The 24,059-nt window shown below is 49.6% G+C and overlaps 1 protein-coding gene across 3 annotated transcripts in view; it reads left to right on the forward strand.

Annotated features, from left to right (window-relative positions):
* Positions 1–23,481, forward strand: part of LOC123404202 (probable protein transport Sec1a) — a 104,317-nt gene extending 80,836 nt beyond the window's left edge. For 2 of the 3 annotated variants that reach the window (XM_045098120.1, XM_045098121.1), the window contains 4 exons: positions 21,408–21,604; positions 22,825–22,915; positions 22,998–23,087; positions 23,167–23,481. In XM_045098120.1, coding sequence (XP_044954055.1) covers positions 21,408–21,604; positions 22,825–22,915; positions 22,998–23,087; positions 23,167–23,220 — 432 coding nt within the window. In that variant the 3' untranslated portion in view covers positions 23,221–23,481. Of the gene's footprint in view, positions 1–20,925; positions 21,103–21,407; positions 21,605–22,824; positions 22,916–22,997; positions 23,088–23,166 lie in introns of all 3 variants that reach the window. The other variant, XM_045098119.1, reaches the window with a different exon arrangement.
* The last annotated feature ends 578 nt before the right edge of the window (positions 23,482–24,059 follow it).

Raw genomic sequence — 24,059 nt, forward strand, 5'->3', positions numbered from 1 at the left:
ATGTTCCGAACGTTATTTGATTGCACATGATTGAAAAAGGTTTTGTTATCATTGTTGTGTTCCTTGGGTGCCCCTTTAAATCTTACTGTCAAGCAAAAACTATTTCAGAACCACATTGCTGGTAGCACCTATAAGTGACAATGAAGTGGTATCAACTTCTTGCATGAGAGGTCTATAACTTGCATTTATTCTTTTGTATGAAGCCTGTAGTCCTCCAAGTGAACCCATGCTGATTCTAGGGGCGAAGTTGAGTGGGCGACGTGGTCTCTTCCCTGTGCTTGGTAAGGCTGCAGCAACGTGTTTCGTGGCGGCGGCGAGGAACTCGCCCAACGTCCATGTCTTTGGTGCAGCGGCACGTCCACGTGATCGGCGCATCGTGATCAGCGGGAATGCAAACCGCGCTGATGCAGGAGGCCGCGAACCATGTTGGGTGCCGATCATAGTTGACTGCGGCACAGTGGAGTCCATGGTGGGCCTTGGTGTGCTGGGCTGGGCCTTGAACCTTTGCAAGATCATAACCGGTGTGCGGGGCTCGATCTGCCTGGTCAAAGGGTTCGCACCAAGGGCTGGATGATCTTCCGAGCTCTCCGCGTCGCGCACGTGGGGCCCGGAGGCTTGGTCAGCTGGCTCGTTGGGCCCCTCAATAGGCGTTGGCGTTGGCGTTGGCGAGACACTATCTTGTCCCGACAAGGCGGCAGGCCGCTCTGGCGTCGTGGGCAGCTAGTCTAGCACCTCGCTCAAAGCGGCATGTCAAATTCTGAGCCCAAGTCTTTCAGCAAACTTGCTACTAGCTTCATTTGATGGACTTGTGACAATGATGTCATCAACATATATAAAACAAATATAGACGTACCTGACTTATTGTAAATAAACAGTGAGGTTAGAGGGAATAAAACCAAGTGCTTGAAGATTCAGACTTAAATGAGAGTACCATGCTCTAGGGGCTTGCTTCAGACCATACATGGCTTTATCAAGCTTGCAGATGTGGATAGGTGCATTCTTGTTCTCAAATCCAGGTGGTTGCTTCATGTAAACTTCCTCTTCCAGAACACCATGAAGAAACACGTTCTGCACATGTAGCTGCCTAAGATGCCATCCTCTAGATACAATAATGGACAAAACAAGGCGAATATCCTCATAATCCATACCATATCTCTATTTGAAACCCTTTGCAACAAGCCTAGCCCTTTAACGATCGATAGTACCATCAGACTTGCGATGAATTCTCTACACCCACTTGCAATCTATCAAGTTTTTACCTTGTTGTGGAGGGACCAAGTGCCATGTTTCATTTTTCTGAAGTGCCAAATACTCTTCCTCCATAGCTTTCCTCCACCGTGTATCGCCAAGAGCTTGCTCCAGATTATTCGGTTCACCTGAAGTACATGCCAAACCAAATTTTGTAATATGCTTATAATTAACAGGCTGCATTACCCCTCGTTGAAGACGTGTACGGGCTTGTTTAGGAGATGCTATAGAGTTGCTTGGCACAGGGCATCTGCTCATGTGCATGGAAGATCCGGTACCACTAGCTGCAGCCTGCATGGGATCTTCTGCATGGGATCTTCTGCGGTTGGACATGTGCTTGCAGACAGTGGAGTTGATGTAGAAGATCCTGGTACAGCATTATGCGACAATGATTGTGTTAGGAAAGCAACTTATCTGTATTGAAGGCCCAAGGGGCATATATATATTACACATGACTTGAGGTGCAATGAAAGTAAACATAGACTAATAAGGACTCCTAGACTAATACTAATAGACTAATAAAGACTCCTAGACTAATACTAATACTTCCTAACACCCCCTTCAAATGCAAAGCGTATGCAATAGCATTGCATTTGAAGAAGTGTAATACTAAAAAACAATGATAATCCAAATCCGCGTCTTGAGAGTGTCGTCGTAGCATGAAGAGTCTTCAAAACTTGTCGAGTCGCCGAAGGAGAGAACGAAGAGATGGCACATCAGAGGTAGACACCACATCACTTGAAGATACAAGATAAGTATCAAGAGAAGATGGGTTGTCAAAAGAAGATAGCACATCAAGAGAATAAAACATTGTGCAGAAAATCATAGTCCATGACAAACGACGGAGAAAGAAGCTCGGCGGTTAAGGCACGATGAACATGGATTGACAATGCAAAGGAAGTCCAGAAAATCCTATAGAAAACAACAAGAGCAAATAGGCCACAAAAGTTGTGTAGAAAGGATCAGGACCGGAGAAAGGCTGACGGAATAAGGTATGGTGGACTCGCATGGCATGAGAAAACACAAAATATGAACGGATTTGGTGGACGCAGCGGAAAAAAAAAACTAGAAAGCACATAGCAGACTATGGAACGGCAACTGACAGGAGCATCACATAGCAGCAGGAAGCAGCATCACGTAGCAACAGTAAGCAGCTAGTAGCAGCATACAACCATGCGTTGTAGCTGCAGAACGCAAGCATTGGGCAGAGGTAGCAGCAGAAATACATGCTGGAAGAAGGCAGCCTTGTGCACGATCGTGGCAAAAGGGACAGATGGGCACAGGCGTAAGGCAGCAGCGCTTTGGTGGAACGACGAGAAGCAGCCACGGGCATTACCTGTGTCCATCCAGATCAATCTTGTTCGGCTGGAGCAGCAGCCTTCATGCGCAGCCGAGTGCTGGCCTGAGCGAAGAGCAAGGAGGCTGACAAGATGGCTCGGTGTCGCTCGATCTGGAGCAGCACCGGACCTGATGAGGGGCCGCCTCGATCTGGAGCAGCACCGGATCTGCGTCCACGTCTGGGGCCGCCTCGATCTGGGCTGACTGGGGCGGCGACAGGATCCAAGTCGTGAGGCGGCGCGACCGGATTTGATGAGGGGGCGGTGGCGGCTGGATCCGAGGCAGGAGACCGGCGCGACCTGTGGCGGCGGGTCCTGGACCAGCGACGGGAGACGAGGCAGCGCGAGACGGCGAGGCAGGGAGGAGCCGACGCGGCCGGGGTGAGGGAGCACGACGGGGAGGACTGCGACGGGAGAGCAGCCAGATCCAACCACGCAAGAAAAGCAGCGGCGACGCGCGAGATTGGATCGGGAGGGCGAGTTGCGGCGCCCGAAAAAAATAACCTAAGCTCTAATACCATGTTAGGAAAGCAACTTATCTGTATTGAAGGCCCAAGGTGCATATATATTACACATGACTTGAGGTGTAAGGAAAGTAAACATAGACTAATAAGGACTCCTAGACTAATACTAATAGACTAATAAGGACTCCTAGACTAATACTAATACTTCCTAACAGATTGCAGCCTAGGGCCGACCGGATCTGCATGTGACCCTGCACCAAGCGTGCGGTCCACCGTGTCTGTACCTATCCAGCATTGGGTGCGTGGCCAGCAGTGCGCCTCGTGTCCATGGTTGGGCACCAAATCGCGTGTGGGCCGGCTGCGCTGGAGATTGGTGTGGGCCAACACCTGCGTTGCCTGTCGTTGCAGCTACAGCTGGATCGTTGTTGTCCTGGCTTGGTGGCTGGCGATCCCGAGGCGTTGATCTCGGGGAAGATTTGTCAGCCCGTGATCCCGAGGCGGATTTGCTTCCATGTCGGAGACACATAAAATATGGCTGATTTGAGCTGATTTCTTCATCAATTTTGTTGTTGTTTCCTTGTGTATCTTCAACACCTGCTCGTGTATCATCACAAGACTCATTTCCACGGTTGGCAAAATTAGTCAATTGATCATTACTTTTATCACCCCAATGATCAATACCGGACAAGTGAGATGGAAGGAGGATGATTTCCTTTCGCAAGGGAGTGCCGGCATTGGGATGAAGATGAGCAAAGGGAAAAATTGTTTCATCAAAGACAACATCACGAGATATGTAGACACGACCAGTGGGTACATCTAGACACTTGACTCCCTTGTGTTGTGCACAGGTGTTTGGAACGGAACATGAGCTTGCGATTATTGTAGGGACGAAGGTTTGGCCAACAAGCTCACCCAAACCCACAAAAGGGGGTATAATCCGGTTTGATGTGAAGTAACCGTTCCATGGGAGTTCCATTGTTGATATCTGTTAGGAAAATGTAACTTGTATTCCCTGAGGGCCTATGGCCAATATATATATACATGTACAGGTGGTAAATATGCAGGAAACCCCTCATATAATGGGGAAAATTATACAGGCTAGTATATAACTCTATACCCCCCTCAAACTCATGGTGGATAAACAACACTGAGTTTGGAGACATCGATGCCATGTTGTGCTCTAGTCTGGGCCTTCGTAAAGAAATCTGCCAACTGTAACCCGGATGGCACATACTGAAGAGCAATAACCTGATCCTGCACACCAGCGCGCACATAGAAAGCATCAACACAAATATGCTTGGTGAGCTCGTGCTTCACAGGGTCTCGCGATGCTAATAGCTCCTGTACTATCAGACAATAGTGACACAAACACCAAAGTCCTGAAGTAACCACCGTAACCAAGTCACCTCTTCTGTCAACAGAGCCATAGCTCGCAACTCAACCTCTGCACTCGAACGTGAAATTGCAGTCTGCTTCTTTCTCTTCCAGGCAATGAGAGAACCACCAAGAAAAACACAGTAAGTAGAAAGTGAATGGCGATCCGAGGGATCACTAGCCCACGTAGCATCTGAATAGGCCTGAAGCTGTAAGAGGGTACTTGTCAAGCACAAATCCTAAATGCACTAGGCATTGCAACGTGTATCAACTCGGTTATGAGGCTCTGCTCTTTTTTTTCTTTATTCAATATCTATTCTTTGTTTCTTATACGATCTATCAAGATGGACACAATACAGTTACTAACAAGCACAAGTAAGTTACACAAACTTACTTGAGCTATATCACACGACAAGTAGGTGAATAACACAAGATACTAGATCACACTATATCACACGATATATCAAAAGCTGCAAGTGTGAACGTGTGGATATAGAGGGTATGCTTGAATGATTAATCTTGTACAAAAAATAGCCAACACAATATAATGAGCACAAACAATATGCAATGTATGTATGCTCAAGTAACACAAGTAAACCACAAGTAAGGAGTTAGGGTTAAGGATAACCAAGGTCACTAAGACGAAGATGTATCCCGATGTTCACTTCCTTGGAGGGAAGCTAGTCACCGTTAGAGAGGTGGGTGTTACCACGAAGGCACAACAACGCCACGAAGGCTCACCCTATTCTCCCTTTGAGATAACACCACAAAGGCGTTTCTCAACCACTAGTGGTAAGCCTTTGAAGTGGCTTCCAAACCCTCACAAACTTTTCCGGGGGAAATCACACGGATTGATTCCTCTCCGAAGAACTCCTACCGCCTAGGAGTCTCCAACCTCCAAGAGTAACAAGATCACGGGGAATGCTCAAAACTTGCTCAAATCTCAAATAGCTTGGGTTGAGAGAAGGAGAGGGAGACGATCTATCTTTTGATTGGAACAACTCTCAAAGGGGCTCACAAATGCTCTTGGGATCTAAGATTTGGTGTGAGCAAATGTGTGTGAGGTAGAAATGTGTTCTTATGAGGATAAGGCTGTGTTGGGCACACTCTCACGAAGTGGGAGGGGGGTATTTATAGTGGGGAAAGAAAAACAACCGTTGGGGACACTTTAAGTCACACAGGGTCCGGACGTCCGGCAGTTTACGGATGTCCGGGCGTCCGCAAGGGGTCGGACACCGACAGGGGTCGGTCGTCCGAAGGCTGTAGATATGACTGGAAACACTGTGAATTGAACAGCGACCGGACGTCCGAAGAAGGCCGGAAATCCGAGTTATTCGACTCACTTCTTCTGGTGGGAGGTTCTGGATTTCCGAAAGGGGACGAACGTCCGGCCCTCGGACGTCCGGAGGGAGCCGGAAGTCCGAGTTATATGGCTCAAGTTTCTCTGGTGCAAAGCTCCGGATTTCCGAAGCTGGTCGGACGTCCGGCCCTCGGACGTTCGGAGGGAGCCGGAAGTCCGAGTTATATGGCTCAAGTTTCTCTGGTGCATAGTTCCGGATTTCCGAAGCTGGTCGGACGTCCGGTCCTCGGACGTCCGGAGGAGGCCGGATGTCCGAGGCACTGGTCCTGTTTTCTGATAACAGCAGAGCAGTGGAGATGTGGTATGAGCAGAACAATGGAGATGTGGTATGAGTAGAACAATGGAGATGTAGCTTGAGCAAGTTCATCACAAAACCTGTGATCCCCTCTTAATAGTGTGGGATCCCTAAGGACTCAAGAATCATAAAAGGGTACCGATGATCCATACTTGAGTGTATACTTTTATTCGCTGATCATCACTTCGCACAACTAACGTCAAAGGAACTGATACCTTTGAGTTAGTCCTTTCACTTGAGCTTGATGTTGTTGTTCCTTCTTGGCTCAAGTTGAAAGCAAGACATGATGAGGTCTTCAAGTAGCTCTCCCATACACAATGTGGAAAGCCTAGCTTATGTATTCATCTTCATTTGTCCACCATGTGAACATCCACAAGAATCAAGCATGTAGTGCTCAGGAATGCTTATCTTGATCTTGTCCTTGTTAGCACATGAGCTTGTCCTTATCAACACATGATCATTGACAATAGTTTCAATGATATATTCGTGCTGATCCACTTGAACTTGCACACCACAATCTTGATGACGATCACCACTTGACGTCATCCTTCATGGGTTGTATGAGATCTTCCTTTTGACGCAAGCCCAATGGAAGCACACCTAACCCCCACATAGGAGTCTCACAAAGACCATGGGTTAGTACACAAACACGTAATGGACAATGCTTACCATATCGTGGGATCACTTGATCCCTCTCGGTACATCTTATACGCTTTCTGTGTTGATCATCTTGATTTACTCTTTGTCTGAGATCTTGATCAACCTAGTGTCTGTATGACCATTCTTTGGATAATACCTTGAATAACATCTTGGTCATCATATAAACTCCTTGAACCCAACAGATGGACTTCAAGAAGTGCCTATGGACAAATCCTATAAATATAACTTAAGGCAACCATTAGTCCATAGGAATTGTCATCAATTACCAAAACCACATATAGAGATATATGCTCTAACACATGGGAGTCTCAACAGTGCGCTCATCAGTAAGAGCAACACGAGCAAGAAGATCCTGGATATACTTTGCTTGGGAAATAGAAAAGCCATCAAAGGTAGAAGAGACCTCAATCCCAAGAAAATATCGAAGAGGGCCAAGATCAGACATAATAAACTACTCACTAAGACGAGCCTTCACGAAGGCAATATACTCAGGGTTGTCGCCAATGATAATCATGTCATCAATGTATAGAAGAATAAGAGTTCGATCACGAGCAGAAAGGTGGACAAACAACGCTGGATCATGAGCACTCGCTGAAAAAGCAACATCAGTTACTACAGAGGGAAAACGCTCAAACCAGGCGAAATGGCCTTGCTTAATGCCATAGAGAGAACGACGAAGACGGCATACCATGCCATCGGGAACAAAATACCGAGGTGGGGGCTGCATGTAAACCTCCTCACAGAGCTCACCATTAAGAAAGGCATTCTTAACATCAAGCTAAGACACAGACCAGTGGCGAACGGAGGCCACGGCAAGAAGTGTGTGAACGGTGGTCATATGGGCCACAGGAGCAAAAGTCTCGTCATAATCACGACTATGCTCCTGCTGAAAGCCACGAGCCACAAGACGAGCTTTGTAACGCTCAAGAGAACCATCAGAGCGAGTCTTAACTTTGTAGACCCACTTACAACTAATGGGACGAACACTGGGAGGAAGAGAAACAAGATCCCACGTGCCGATGCGCTCAAGAGCTACAAGCTCCCCGGCCATCACAAACTGCCATTCAGGATGAACAACAACTTGACGATAAGACGTCGGCTCAAGAACAGCAGAACCAGCGCGGTCAACGAGTGGAAGTGGAGGAGGACGCAAGCCATAACTAGGCTGAGACGAGGAAGATGGCACATCAGTAGACGCATCCACAACACGTGGTAATACTGAAGAAAAGAAGGAAGAATACAAGGAGGGATATTTGGAATAGGCGAAGGTGAAGGTGCAGAATCCTGTGACAAGTGACGTGAGGAAACCATGGGAGATGATGGCGTCGAATCTGCAACAGGTGGAGAAGCAGGGGCAATAGGACGGACGGGCAAGCGCTCAACTGGAGTGATCGGTGTGTCAGAAAAAGTGAGGAAAGATATATCCTCCAACTGCAAAGGTCAAGGAAGATGGACGCGGGTAAAAGGGACGAGACTCATCAACAGTCACATCCCGAGAAATACACTTCCGGCGACCGACAGGATCGCAACAACAATAGCCATTATGCTCATCTCTATAACCTAAGAAGACACACTCAACTGACTGAGCAGATAGTTTGGTGCGCTCACAAGGGGCAAGAAGAACATAGCAAACACAACCAAACAAACGAAGCATCGAGTAATCGGGAGAACGATCAATGAGACGCTCGAAAGGAACGCCGCCCTGCAAAGCAGTGGATGGCTGAAGGTTGATTAGATAAGTGGAAGTGAAGACAGCCTCAGCCCAAAAGTGAGGCAGAAGAGAAGCAACAATCATCATCGCACGAGCCGTCTCAAGAAGGTGAGCACAAGGACAAGAGAATTGAGCAAGTGTACCCTGCTCACCGAGAAATCCACGCAACATCCTGGAGATATACTCTCCCGCAGAGTCAGTACGGAACACATGAATAGGCATAGAGAACTGAGTGTGAGCCATGGCAGTAAAATGTTATAGATAGATAAGACCTCACTACGAGAAGACATGAAATATATCCACGCATGTCAAGAGAAATCATCTATAAAGATAATATAGTAGCGATGGCCTCCCTTCGAGGCAAGGGGAGTTGGACATCGGACATCGGAGTGAACAAGGTCAAAAGGACGCTGACACACAGTCTCGCTACGAGGATAAGGTAACTGAACCTGTTTACCAAGCCGGCAACCCTGACAGTCTAAAGACACACCGCCAAAGATGGATCCAAGAAGACCACGTCGAACTAAGGATGAGACACGAGAGCCATATAAGTGACCCAGGCGATGATGCCAGCGCTGAAAAGAGTTGGTAGACAAGGCAACAGAGGTGGAGAGACTGGCGGTTGTGGCAGCGGATGGAAGATGAAGCCAGTCAAGCTCCCTGAGACCCTGCGAATCACGACGCCGGGGGCCAACACCAAGAAGAGCACCAGTGTGACGGTCAAGAACGGAACATGAGTCAAAGTCGAGAATGACCCTGCAACCAGAGTCAACAATCTGACCACCAGAAATTAGCTGCATGGTAAGCCGAGGAACAGGAGCAACATCAGGAGCATGAAAAGATGAAGTGCTAAGAATGCCCCGGCCAGTAACCAGAAGAGAGGTACCATCAGCAGTAGGAACATGAACAGGAGAATCGAGAGGTTGAGTAGATGACAAAGTGGATGAATCATGAGTCATATGAAAAGATGCTCCGGTATCAAGAATCCATGGAGATGTACCTGCTTGTGTAGAAGGTGGTCTCACAATGCCAGAAGAGTCCATGGCAGATTCAGCAGAACCTGTCGATGGAGAACCAAAAGATGGAGCTGGCAGGAATCGCAAGCGCACAATCTCCTGCTCAGTTAGGGGCGCAACTGAAGATGTCGATGTAGGTGCACCCAACAGTAGGGCGCGAAGTCGCGCAATCTCCTCCTCAGTGAAGGACACATCTGAAGTAGGCGTCGTAGTGGCACCAGGAGAGAAGCGGCCACCACCACCTGTGGAAGCCTCTAAGAGCGGCGGTGTAGCATGACCAGTATCATTTGCAAAGGCCAGTGGAGAAGATGAGACCGTATGCAGACAAGCACCAAGCGTCGAGGGAAGACGCGTGTGCGAAGCGCAGTCGTTGAAGTCATACGCACCAGTACAGTCGGTGAAAGTCGCGAGAGGTGTTGGGGAAGAGCGACATTCATCGGTGAAAGTCGCGAGAGGAGTCGATGTAGAGCGACAATCAACATATGTGGAGCACGCAGGAGGAGCAGCATAAGACAACATAGTCTGCGGAAGACGCCGAAGGGGACGACGTTACAGACAAACGAGCATCAAGCCCCGAGAAACGACCCATATGCGAGACAGTTGTAGTGAAGAAAACACTGTCAGGAGTCACCGGGCAGCAAGAGACTTGCGGACCCGATGAAAACATCTCTCTCTCCCTCTCCTTTTCTTACTCTTCTTTTTACCAAAGAAACTTAGGTCAATACCCTGGTGAAGAACGAGGAGAGCAACTCCTGGTGAAGAACAAGGAGATTAAGCATAGATGGCGGGAGTACTTTGACAAGCTGTTCAATGGGGAGAGTGAGAGCTCTACCATTGATCTGGACGACTCCTTTGATGATACTAGCAGGCGTTTTGTGTGGTGAATCCAGCAGTGGGAGGTCAAGGAGGGTTTAAAGAGGATGAAAGGAGGCAAGGCGATGGGCCCTGATTGTATCCCCATTGAGGTGTGGAAAGGCCTCGGGGACATAGTGATAGTATGGCTAACCAAAATTTTCAACCTCATTTTTAGGGCAAACAAGATGCCGGAAGAATGGAGACGGAGTATATTATTACCAATCTTCAAGAAGAAGGGGGATGTTCAGAGTTGTACTAATTACCGTGCAATTAAATTGATGAGCCATACCGTGAAGCTATGGGGAGTCATTGAGCACCGCTTAAGAAGAATGACAAGCGTGACCAGAAATAAGTTTGGTTTCATGCCTGGGAGGTCAACCATGGAAGCCATTTTCTCGGTACGACAACTTATGGACATATATAAGGAGCAAAGGAAGGACTTGCATATGGTGTTCATCGACTTGGAGAAGGCCTATGATAAGATACCGTGGATTGTTATGTGGTGGGCCTTGAAGAAACACAAAGTCCCAGCAAAGTGCATTACCCTCATCAAGGACATGTACAATAATGTTGTGACAAGTGTTCGAACAAGTGATGGGGACACTGATGACTTCCCGATTAAGATAGGACTGCGTCAGGGATCAACTTTGAGCCCTTATCTTTTTGCCTTGGTGATGGATGAGGTCACAAGGGATATACAAGGAGATATCCCATGGTGTATGCTCTTTGCGGACGATGTGGTACTAGCTGATGATTGTCGGACGGGGGTCAACATGAAGTTGGAGTTATGGAGGCAAACCTTGGAATCGTAAGGTTTGACTTAGTAGGACTAAGACCGAGTACATGAGGTGCGCTTTCAGTGCTACTTAGCACGAGGAGGAGAGGGATGTTAGCCTCGAAAGGTTTTAGACTTAGTAGGACTAAGACCGAGTACATGAGGTGCGCTTTCAGTACTACTTCCTCCGGTCCTTTTTACTCCGCATATTAGAATTGTATCAAGTCAAACTTTACAAAGTTTGACCAAATATATATTAAAAAATATCAACATCTACAGTACCAAATACACATTTCATGAAACTACATTTCGTAATGAATCTAACAATATTAATTTGACATTGTGAATGTTTATATATGTTTCTATAAATTTGGTCAAAGTAGAGATACTTTGACTTCGGACAAAGCTAATATGCAGACTAAAAAAGACCGGAGGGAGTACTAAGCACAAGGAGGAGGGGGGTGTTAGCCTTGATGGGCAGGTGGTACCTCAGAAGGACACGTTTCGTTATTTGGGGTCAATGTTGCAGAAGGATGGGGATATCGCTGAAGATGTGAACCATTGAATTAAAGCCGGATGGATGAAGTGGCGCCAAGTGTCTGGCATTCTCTGTGACAAGAGGGTGCCACAAAAGCTAAAAGGCAAGTTCTATAGGACGGCCGTTTGATCCGCAATGTTGTATGGCGCTGAATGTTGGCCGACTAAAAGGCGACATGTGCAACAGCTAGGTGTGGTGGAGATGCGCATGTTGAGATGGATGTATGGCCACACAAGGAAGGACCAAATCTAGAATGATGATATACGAGATAGAGTTGGGGTAGCGCCAATTGAAGAGAAGCTTGTCCAACATCGTCTGAGATGGTTTTGGCATATTCAGCGCAGGCCTTCAAAAGCCCCAGTGCATAGCGAACGGCTAAAGAATGCTGATAATGTCAAGAGAGGTTAGGATAGACCCAACTTGACATGAGAAGAGTCCGTAAAGAGAGATCTAAAGGATTGGAGCATCACCAAAGAACTAGCCATGGACAGGGGTGCGTGGAAGCTTGCTATCCATGTGCCAGAACCATGAGTTGGTCGCGAGATCTTATGGGTTTCACCTCTAGCCTACCCCCAACTTGTTTGGGACTAAAGGCTTTGTTGTTCTTGTTGTTGTAAACTCAGGTCAACACCCAAAGCAGACGAGCGACACGGACAGGGCGAGCAATGTTATCCAGAGGCGGACAGTGCTGCGGCGGCTCGATTTACAGGCCTTGACGAAGGAGGATGATAGGCAAAGCTAGCCCTCACGCGTGGCTAGCTGAATGGGATGGCTGGCTAGCCCTCACGCGTGGCTAGCAGAAGCAGTACGGGAGACTTCAGCTGCAACATTGACGAGTGGGAGGACTGCGCGTACGCGAGTGCCAGGAGCGAAAGACGGGACTCACGGGTGGCGGCTTGATCTGGAGCGGCGGCCGAAACAGGAGCGAGTGCAGCGGCGGGCGTCCCGCGTGAGCAGCCGGCGATGGATGTGCCCCGCGTTAGGAGCCAGATGCGGGCTTCCCCGAGTCCCTGCGTTGCAGCTCGTGCGCTCGAGGCAGATTCGATCCAGAGGAGGACGAAGAGCAGCCGGACCGACAAAACAGCGGATGGATTGGGTGGGTGGCAGGCAGCAGCCGGAGTAGAGAAGGAGACCACGGCGGCCGATCAAGCACAAATTGCGCGTGATAAAAAAAATCTAGGCTCTAATACCATGTTAGGAATATGCAACTTGTATTCCCTGAGGGCCAGTGGCCAATATATATATACATGTACAGGTGGTAAATTTGCAGGAATCCCCTCATACAACGGGGAAAATATACAGGATAGTAAATAACACGACTTGGCATCATGTTGATGAGATGAACAGCAGTTAAGTAGGCTTCATCCCAAAATTTTAAAGGCATGGAGGCACCAATTAGGAGTGCCAAACCTACTTTAACTATGTGTATGTGTTTGCGCTTAGCATAACCGTTTTGTTGATGAGCAAGAGGACAAGATACATGATGGGAGATACCGAGTTTTTGGAAAAAAGGAATTCAACTTCTCATATTCGCCTCCCCAATCAGATTGGAGAGCAGTAATCTTGCAATCGAATTTGCGTTCAACTAGTGCTTGGAAATTCTCAAAGACTTGGAACACATCAAATCGTTTCTTATTTGGAAATTCTCAAATACTTGGAAGACATCAAATCGTTTCTTAAGAAGATAGTGTTAGGAAATATGCAACTTGTATTCCCATGAGGCCATAGGCCGGTATATATACATGTAGAGGTGTAGGATATGCAGGAAACCCCTTATACAATAGGGTAAATATGAAAAGGTTACATGGCAATATATATGTACTCTAACCCCCCCCCCCCTCTCAAACTCATGGTGGATGAACAACACTAAGTTTGGAGAGATAGAAGCCATGCTGCGCTCGATTCTGGGCCTTCGTCAGAAAATCCGCCAACTGTAACACGAAAGGTGTTATAGTATATGTGGATTGCACTAGCCTTTTCCAGCAGTTCAGACTTTTTGTTGCGTTGACTAGTGCATTAAGCTTAACATGGTATCGGAGCTAAGGTCTTGAGTTTAAGTCCTGGCTTTCGCAGTTTAATCAAAAATTGCTGCTGCCCCCTATGTGTCCACGTATAGACCTCTTGAGCCATACCTTTGAGTCTGTCCACGTGTTGACTTTTCGCGTCACATGTGAGAGGGGGTGTTGAAGTGTATATGCGAATTGTCTAACCCTTTCCATCAGTTCGGACTTTTGGTTGCGTTGGCTAGTGCATGAAGCTTAACATGGTATCAGAGCTAAGGTCTTAAGTTCAAGCCCTGGCTTTTGCAATTTATTTAAAAATAGCTGGTACCCCCTTTGTGTCCACGTAGAGGCCTCTTGAGTCATATGTGAGTATCGCGCGCCGTCGCTCTCTTCCAGATGCACGTGTTGACTTACCTTTCCTGTCACACATGAGAGGGGGTGTTACAGTATATGTGGATTGCACTAGTCCTTTTCATTAGATCTGACTTTTGGTTGCGTTGGCGAGTGCATGAAGCTTAACATGGTATCGGAGCCAAGGTCTTGAGTTCAAGTCAAGGCCTTCGCAATTTATTAAATATTGTTGGTAGCCCCCCTTTGTGTCCACGTAGAGGCCTCTTGAGTCATACGTGAGTTTCGTGCGCCGTCGCTCTCTTCCTGTTGCACGTGTTGACTTGTCTTCCCCGTCACACGTGAGAGGGGGTGTTATAGTATATGTGCATTGCACTAGCCCTTTCCATCAGTTCGGACTTTTGGTTGCGTTGGCTAGTGCATGAAGCTTAACAGAAGGCACATACTGAAGAGCAATAACCTGATCCTGCACACCAGCGCGCACATAGAAACAATCAACACCAATATGCTTGGTGAGCACATGCTTCACAGGATCACGCGCAATGCTAATAGCACCTGTACTGTCAGATAATAGCAGAGTAGGTGTAGTGACAGAAACACCAAAATCCTGATGTAACCACCGTAACCAAGTCACCTCAGCCGTCAAAAGAGCCATAGCTCGCAACTCAGCCTCAGCACTCGAACGGGAAACTGCAGTCTGTTTCTTCGTCTTCCAGGCAATGAGAGAACCACCAAGAAAAACACAGTAAGCAGAAAGTGAATGGCGATCTGAGGGATCACTAGCCCACGTAGCATCCGAATAACCCTAAAGTTGTAAAGAACTGGAGCGAGGAAAAAATAGACGGTGAGAGATCGTGCCCCGAAGATATCGTAGAACACGAAGAAGGTGACTATAGTGGACCGAAGTGGGAGCGGAGACAAACTGACTCAGAATATGAACCGGATAAGAGTTATCCGGACGAGTGACAGCTAGGTAGACAAAACTTCCAACAAGATGACGATAACGCGTCGGATCAGGCAAGGGGTCACCATCAGTAGCATGGAGGTGAACATTAAGCTCCATGGGAGTCTCAACAATGCGCTCATCAGTAAGAGCAGCACGAGAATAAGATCCTAGATATACTTTTCCTGAGATTAAAAAAGGCATCAGAGGTAGAAGACTTCAATCCCAGGGAAGTAGCAAAAAGGTCCAAGATCGGACATAAGAAACTGCTCACTAAGACGGGTCTTTACAAAGGCAATATACTCGGGGTCATTGTCAGTGATGATCATGTCATCGACATATAGAAGAAGAAGAGTCTGACCACGAGGTGAAAGATGGACAAACAATGCTGGATCATGAGCACTCGCTGAGAAACCAGCGGCAGTCACCACAGAAGCAAAACACTCAAACCAGGCACGGGGGCTTGCTTAAGGCCATAGAGAGAGCGACGAAGACGACATACCATGCCATCAGGAATAGAATACCCTGCTGGTGGCCGCATATATACCTCCTCACACAGCTCACCAATAAGAAAGGCATTCTTAACATCAAGCTGAGAGACAGACCAGTGGCGTGAAGAGGCCACGGCAACAAGTGTACGAATAGTGGTCATATGGGCCACAGGAGCAAAAGTCTAGTCGTAATCACGGCCATGCTCCTGCTGAAAACCAGGAGCCACAAGACGATCTTTGTAACGCTCAAGAGAACCATCGGAGCGAGTCTTAACCTTGTAGACCCACTTACAAGTGATGGGACAGATACCTGGAGGAAGAGAAACAAGATCCCATGTACCGGTGCGTTCAAGAGCAGCAATCTCCTCTGCCAACGCAAACTGCGATTCAAGATGAACAATAGCCTCACGATAAGAAGTCGGCTCAAGAACAGCAGCACCAACGGTTGAAAAACCAAGCCGATCAACAAGATGAATCTGCTTACCAAGTCTACAACCCAGACAATCCAACGAAGCGTTACCGAAGACAGACCCCAGAACACCGCGATGAACCAAAGACGAGAGACGAGAACCACATAAATGGCCAAGATGATGATGCCACTGCTGAAAAGAGCTGGTAGATGCAGCTACAGGGGCCGGGAGACTGGCGGTGGTGGTAGCGGAGGAAAGACGGAGCAAGTCAAGCTCCCAGAGACCATCAGAGCGTCGAGGGCCAGCACCAAGCAGAGCGGCCGTGTGACGATCCTGAACAGAACACAAATCAAAGTCGAGAATGACCGTACAACTAGAGTCAATAATCTGACCACCAGATATGAGTTGCATGGTAAGTCAAGGAACATGAGCGACAGAGGGAACATGAAATTGGAGAAGTGCTAAGAGTGCCTGGACTAGCTACAGGGAGGGGAGTGCCATCAGCCGTAAGAACACGAGCTGGAGACTCGACAGGTCGAACGGAGGTCAAAGTGGACGAATCATAAGTCATATGAAAAGACGCTCCAGTATCAAGAATCCATGGGGATGTACCTGAGTGAGTGGATGGTGGTTTCTCAATGCCAGAAGAGTCAGCCACGAAAACTGCAGAACCTGTCGGTGAAGAACCCCCGGCATCAAGCAGGCATCGCAGTTGCACAATCTCACGCGTAGACAGGGACACGACCAAAGAGGTCGAGGTAGAAACATCTGCCGACGATGAGCAGTCGCCAACACTCGTGAAAGCCGCATGTAGAGTCGACCGAGAGTAGCGAGTCGACGTAGAACCGCATGTGGAAGCCACTGGGGGAGTCGACGTAGAGCGGTCTTTGTCGTACACAGAAGTCGCGAGAGGAGTCGACGTAGGACAATTGTCGTCGTTTTCTCACAGGGGGTACCCCGTCACGGCAGATGCCATGGGATGGCTTAAAGTGGTGAGAGCAAGGCTGTCGTGGAGATCCGGGACGAGATAGGGTAATAGCACACGGTGGTTTACCCAGGTTCGGGGCTCTCCGGAGAGATAATACCCCTACTCCTGCATGTCTGTATATGAGGTGTATCTGTAGTACAGAGTTGCTCCTGGAGCTGTATTGGAGAGGAGAGCCATGGGCTTCTTGTCTCATACGTGAGTGTGAGAGGGTGTGGGGATGAGAGAATGTATGTCCCTCAGAGGGCACATAGTGAGCCGCTTGTATAGGCATGGAATGGGTGGCTTGACATGTAAGCTATAGTGGGTAGCTTACATGTCAAGCTGCTTGGGATGTAAGCTACAGTGGGTAGCTTATATGCCAAGTTGAACGTAGCTTGAGAGCTAGGCTGTGCTTGTCTCCTGGGGCGCTTTATAAACCAGCACCCAGGGGACAAGTTACACTGTAGATGGAGCTGCATGACGCTGGCCGTCTCGACCGCGCGTGTCTGATGGGACGTCGTAGTTGACTCCGGGTAGCCGGCTGGCTGGCACAACCGGTTGGTCGGAGTAGCCGGCCGTGGGTGGGAATCGGAGCAGCCGGCCCAGGCGGGCGGGCACCCCGTCCGACTCGCCGTCTTTGGGGTACCCGGGGGTCATCCCCACGACAATAGCCTCCGGGCGACTCAAAGAGCCGGACGGAGGATTTTCACAATCGTTGCAAAAGTGGTTGATGACGGTCGATTGCAGGCCGGGGACGGCGCGGCTTGCTTCCAGTGGGGGCGCGCCAGCGCACCCGCTGAGTGTAACCTCCGGGCGACTCGAAGAGTCGAGCGGAGGGTTTTTGCTGTTGCTAAAGCAGACGGTGGCGTTGAGGATGTCGGACGCGGACGCATGGTCCGCCGACTGATGGGCACGTGGCCCTGCCCGGCACGGACGTAGGGTCTGCCAGCTGGTGGGCGCGAAGCCCTGCCGGGTGCGGATGCGGGGTCCGCCGGCTGGTGGGCGCGGGCCTTGTCGAAATGGTCGCAGAGTCCGCCGGCTGGTGGGCGCGGGGCCGTGCCGGGTGTGGAAGCGGAGTCCGCCGACTAGCTGTTTCCAGCGGGGGCGCGCAAGCGCACCTGCTGGGTGTAGTCTCCGAGCCTCCGGGCGACTCGGAGAGTCGTGCGGAGGCTTGTCGCTGTTGTGTAGCAAAAGTTGCCGATGTCGGCCGGCAAGGCTCTAGCCGAACAGGAGTAGCCAGCAGCCGGTAATGCCCCAGCCGGCGAGGCTCCAACCGGCAGAGTGATGGGGTGTTCCCGCGAAGATGATCGTGCAAAAGACAAGGTTAGTCGATGCAAATGTGTCAAATATTAGGTTTTGGGAGTGCAAGTTTATGCTGAGGGTGCCGACTCGGTTTCGTTCGAGCTCCCTTTAGTCTTTTTCATGTTCCCTCCGCTCTTTGGCTTTTGCTCTTGCCAGTCGGACAGCCGGGAGCCGGTCTGTAGCCGAGGCGAAGAGTGGGCCGCGAAATGGAGCGTACAGTACTCAGACTCTGGGAGCAGACTCGACCGAGCAGATACTCACAAATGAAACGACCGTGTCGCCCAAGCCGTTTTCTCCCTGGACGTTTTTCGCGTGTGGTGACCTCCAGCTTTTGCTCTCGCTAGCCGGATAGCCGCGGTGCCGTCTGTAGCTGAGACAAAGAGTGGGCCTTCGATACCGTACACGCTACTAAGCTCTCCCGTGGGAACGAACGTATCAGGCCAAGCGGCCAACCCCGGGCCGAGACTAGCTAGCGTCGAGGTGAATAGTAAAGTAGCTGAAACAAATATGGGGATGGCCCCTGAGGGTCGCTCGGGTACGTAGATGAAGAGCTCACATTGCTTTTTTGGAGTCGGAAGGTGGTTGTAGAAGCGGTTGTTGTCGATGACGACCGGTGCGGCTTTCTGCCAGCAGAGCGCGCCGGTGCACCCGTTGGGTGTAGCCGCCGAGCCTCTGGTGGTCGGTGGGTATGCCAGCCAACCGGAGTCGGCCCAGTTTCGAAGTAGACAGGCGACCCAGGCCCTTTTTTCCCACCGCTCCCACCTCCCCTGCTTTCTTTATTCCCCAGCCGGCCGCACGGAGGCTACGATAGCAACGCGGGGAACCGCCCGGCGCGCGCAGAGGGGAGCCGGCCGAGACGGCAGGTGGCCGGGCCGGAGGCGAGGTCGAGCCGGCGCACGGGCGCGCGGCCAGGCCGAAGCTGGCGCGCAAAGGGAGAGGTGGCGAGGCAACGCAAAGGCCCGAGCGCACAGCCGGCGGGCGGTGCAGGATGCGGGAGCGCGCGGGCGCGATCGAGGGGCACGGGAGCCGGCAGGCGACGGGCCGGCCGCACGGCGCAGTCGCGGGGGCGGAACTGGCAGGCGGAGGCTGGTGGAGGGCGGCAGCGGGAGGCCTTGAGGCGGCGCAGAGGCCCGGGCGCGACAAGGGTGAGGCGGTGGCTGGTTGGTGCGCCCATCCGGCGAACGGGGCGTAGCAGCCGGCACGGGCGCGTGGGGCGAGCCGGCGGCCGGGACACGCGAGGCCGGCTAGCGGAGCTGGTGCGGTGGGAGTGGGTAGGCCACATGCGGGCGTAGGTGTAGGGCGGAGCAGCAGAGAAGGCACGCACGGGAACGACGCGTTGGGAGCGCGGAGGCCGGAGCCGCGCGGGCCGCGGCCGCGGAGATGCGCGCGGGGCGCCGAGAGGCCGACATCGCGGGTATCGCACCGGTGCAACGAGGCGGTGATGAAGGCGCAGGCGACACAACGACGGTGGTGATTAAACTGGCAAGAAGGATGCGGCGGCGCGCGCATTTGCCTCGGGGGTGTGTTGATGTCGAGCCCCTGAGTGCCGTCGGAGAGACGGTGGCGACCTCGCGGTGGTGATGACAAAGATGGTCCCGCCCGGACCGTGGCTCCAGCAACAGCTGGCCCCACGGTGGGCGCCAACTGTCGTTGTTTTCTCACAGGGGGTACCCCGTCACGCAGATGCCATGGGATGGCTTAAAGTGGTGAGAGCAAGGCTGCCGTGGAGATCCAGGACGATATAGGGTAATAGCATGTGGCGTTTTACCCAGGTTCGGGGCTCTCTCTCTCAACAACAGCCGACCAGCAGCGGCGACAAAAAAAGGAGCAATTCAGGTCGTGTAGATAACACGCACATACACCAGCAGCCCAAAGAAGAGCAATTCAGGCAGGTGGATCGATTCCCTTGTGTGAGCGGAACGACGGAAATCAATCGGCAGCCGGCTCAGGAGAGCAGCTGCCAGCAGCGGAAATCACGGAGCCAAGAAGGACAGATGGCGGCATACCAGGCGGACGCAGGGACGGAGCCGGCATTCATGCATAGAGGGGACAAGTTTGTTCATGGAGGGGGCAAAGTTCATATGAAGTGAAATTTTTTGCCTACAACAATCACAATCATAGTAGAAGAATCAATTTGTTAGGCGGACGGCTGCGACGGGGCACCAGGCCTGCAGGTGGAGATGTGGCAGCCAGCGGCCAGTAGACGCAGCGGCGCGTCACCAAATCGAGCACCTGATCGGGACTGGATGTTGGCACTAGTCAATCGCTCACAATCTGTTAACTGTTGCGTTGTACTGCTTTGCTGGAGATTCAGAGACAGCTGTGCATCACCAATCCAACGGACCTCGGTACTACTTACTGCTTTGTGCCAAGAAGAGCTCATAACCGACTTGATCTGCGATCGGACGGTCCTTATTCACCCAAGGGTCGTGGTTAACTTTCCGGCAAAGCCCGCCTGCTTCCTTTCTAGTTTTCTGCTTTCCTCTCTAAGTTGTAATGGCTATAAAGCCTCGGATCCTTATGGAAGAGGGCATCTGCGATCGGACGCTCCTTATTCACTCAAAAGTCGCTGTTCACTTTCTGGCAATGCTCACCTGCTTCCTTTCTACTTTTCTGCTTTTCTCTCCTTATGGAAGAGGACATCTCTATGTAAATTGGTTGAAACCCTAGCCGCCGTGTTCCGGCTGGCCCTAGTACGAGTATCTGTTGGCGGTGCAAACCCTAGCTTCTCTCCCTCAAACTATGCTACTTTTCATTTCATTTCTGAATAAAATAGCGATGTTCTTAGTTCCAATTAGTCAAGGCCTAACATCCTGGTTGTGCTGTAGCTCTGGCCGCCCACATCTGCAGACCTGTTCACCTCTTGCCCCACGCGCGGCTCTCTGTACTGCTGCAACTATCTTTCTTGCCTGGCTTCCTGTTGCCCCACGTGTTCTCTCCTCCTTCCAGCTTGCATTGCTGCCTGCTGCCCTGCATCTCGCTTTCCTCAACAGCTGCTCACATTGGTAGGTGCTCTGTGCGGGTGCTCTTCCCAGGGTAGATGGAATTCTTTTCAGTTGTATTTGATGGCATTCTTTTCAGTTGTGTTTTGATGGAATTCCAAAAAAGTGCTTGCTCCATTGAGTTCAGAGTGTCTAATATAAAGCCACACCCTCAATTTGTTCTGATGGGACTTATTTCACAAATCTCAGCTATTTTATGAATTTTGTGGGGTTCATCTCGATAGCCCGTTGCGCACACATTGTATGTCAACTTTATGCAGTTCTGTTTCCATTTTTTTGGCATGTAAAATAACGTTCCTTTTGTTCAGGAATTGATTGAGCAGCTCAGCAAGGGTGAATTACCAAAAGATGAATATAACTGCATGAACGACCCTAGTCCCAGTTTCCATGTAGTACCTACCACTACCAGTACTTCAGCCCGCACGAGCCCAGCTCACTCGATGAGATCTAGGAAGACTGGTGGATCATGGGCTAGGCCTCGTGGTTCTGATGATGGTTATTCAAGGTCAGTGGTGGATACTGTCCAGTACAATATTTTCAGAATTATCTAGAAATCTGATACCTGTGGTTTTCTCCATGTATGAGCTACTGTTTATGTTGACATGAATAGCCAGGAGTTCTCTCCATCTATCTGCACGGGCTGTAGAGTTTAAAGATGCATATCGCTAAATAATGTCTGCCATTGTGAAAAATTCCCATGCAACTAGTAAGGTCTCTAAAATAGTCAAAACTGCACATCTGATCCTTGTACCTCCATAAAAGGGAGAACCGGGCAGCGCTCAGTTGATTGGAGCACGTACCCTTGTTCTAGGCATAGCCTCCACAGGGTGCCTCATTTACCGAAAAAGGCTTTCGCACCGCTTTATAAATAAAGCAAACCGCCAGATCACAACATTCGACATAGGTTCAGCACACGCACACAAAGAAGTAGCACAAGACATCACCAAAGGGTTCCGCTGAGGGCACAGCTCAATAAGCCCTAAGGAACACACACACCCAAACCCAAACCCAACAGCGGGTGGATGGAAAAGCCACATCGGTCTAATCCGGCTCTGGAGGTGGTGACGGTAGCGGGGGCGCCATGCGGAGAGCCATCAAGCGAAGGTTGGCGATGATGTTGTTGATGGCGTCTTGGTCGGAGGAGCAGCTAAGCGGCCGTCAGAGCTGCAGGAAACCACATATTTTAAAAACTGCGTCAGTGGCACGTCGGAGGGGCACACGTTGAATCACAAGCTTGTTGCAAACAGACTAGAGTCTCCACGTGAGCACCCCGATGGTCAGCCACCTAATGTGGCGGGCCGACGAGGGGACGGACTGAATCTCTGCGAAGAGGTCAGGGACATTGGTATGGCACCAGTGACCACCGACGGCGAGGAATTGAGCTGTGCCTCATTTCTACCTAGACAACATACAGTTAAGGGAAGAAACCTCCCCATTAACCATATTTTTTTACCTCCATAAAAGGAGTATCGAGGTGACTAGGTCCCTGTACTTTCAAGGTCGAACTTAAATCCTTATGCCAGTAAACATATGGCCCTTAGGTTCTTCTAGCCAATGAACATATACGTTTTGATTTTATGCTTCTCAGTTTTTGACAATTAAAATCCTGTTTGAAAGTAACCTCCGTCCCAGTACTAAAGTTAGTATAAAGTTGATACGCTTATTTTGGGATGGAGAGAGTATGCAATTATCAGCATGCATTGCCGACTTGACATTCCTTTGCAGTGATTCTGTATTGAAGCATGCATCGAGTGATTTCCAAAAGCATGGCCAGCGTATATTTGTTTTTGTCATTGGTGGTGCTACTCGATCAGAGGTTTGTTCAGTATGTTGAACACCCGCAGTTCTCTAAGGCCATACTAATATGCACGCTGTAACCAATAATATGCCTTTTCCAGTTACGCGCTGCGCACAAGCTTACATCGAAGCTGAAGCGTGAGGTCATCCTTGGTTCGTCCAGCCTTGATGATCCCCCCCAGTTCATCACAGTAAGTAGTTTGTACTGTTGTTTATCTCGTGTTCAATATGCAATGGTCCAGCAGGTTTGATTAAGTATATTGTTTGCAGAAACTGAAGATGATGTCAGCCGAAGAGCTGACACTGGACGATCTTCACATATAAAAAGCATTATGCACATGTACTCTGGGGCTTCATCAGGAATTCTCCTTTATTTTGGTATTTTCTTTGTGATCGTTTGGTTTGTTCCACACTAGTTGCATCAAAACCACATGCTATCAATCTGTTAAGCTGCATAATATTCATTTTGTAAGGACTGACTTCCCAAAACCCGCTACTTATAATTGAATGGATGTACATAACAGTGGCCAGAAACTGTAACTATGTGGTTTTATTTATTTGGCTCACAGTTCATTTTTCTCTCTAGTGGATGGGAAAATATTCTCTGTTTGAACATTAAGTAACGTGCGATGCATACCTGATCTATCTATTTCTTTGGGTTAATTTGGGTTAATTCGATAAATGCCATGCGACTTTTGCTAAATCGAGAAATGCCACTGGAACTTTCACATGCTTCTTTGTTTTTGATATAGCTCACCATTCTATTCCATGTGGACGGGTGCTCCTGCCCCATTTGGTATCGGGCTATCGGCCATGGTCAGGTCAGCAGCCCGATCCCCTTCTTCCTCACTTCATCTTGACAGGGTGCTGCAGCAGCCTGGCGCCACTCCCGTTGCTTCATTCTTACTGACAAGGAAAGACAATGATGCTCGGTATGGGAGAGAAAGCGATGATTTAAGAAGGTGAATTTGATTTGATAATAAGTAATCAGGGCAATTTTACTTTTTTTTTGAAAAGGAGGTTAATCCCCCGGCCTTTGCATCAATTGATGCATGCATCCATCTTTATTAATTATTTCACAAAGGTTTAAAAAGAACATACATCAATCCATCCAAAGCCATCATTCGCACCTACAAACTCGATAATGTGGAGTGCTCTCACTT

The sequence above is a fragment of the Hordeum vulgare genome, chromosome 6H (assembly GCF_904849725.1).
Source record: "Hordeum vulgare subsp. vulgare chromosome 6H, MorexV3_pseudomolecules_assembly, whole genome shotgun sequence".
Lineage (NCBI taxonomy): Eukaryota > Viridiplantae > Streptophyta > Magnoliopsida > Poales > Poaceae > Hordeum > Hordeum vulgare.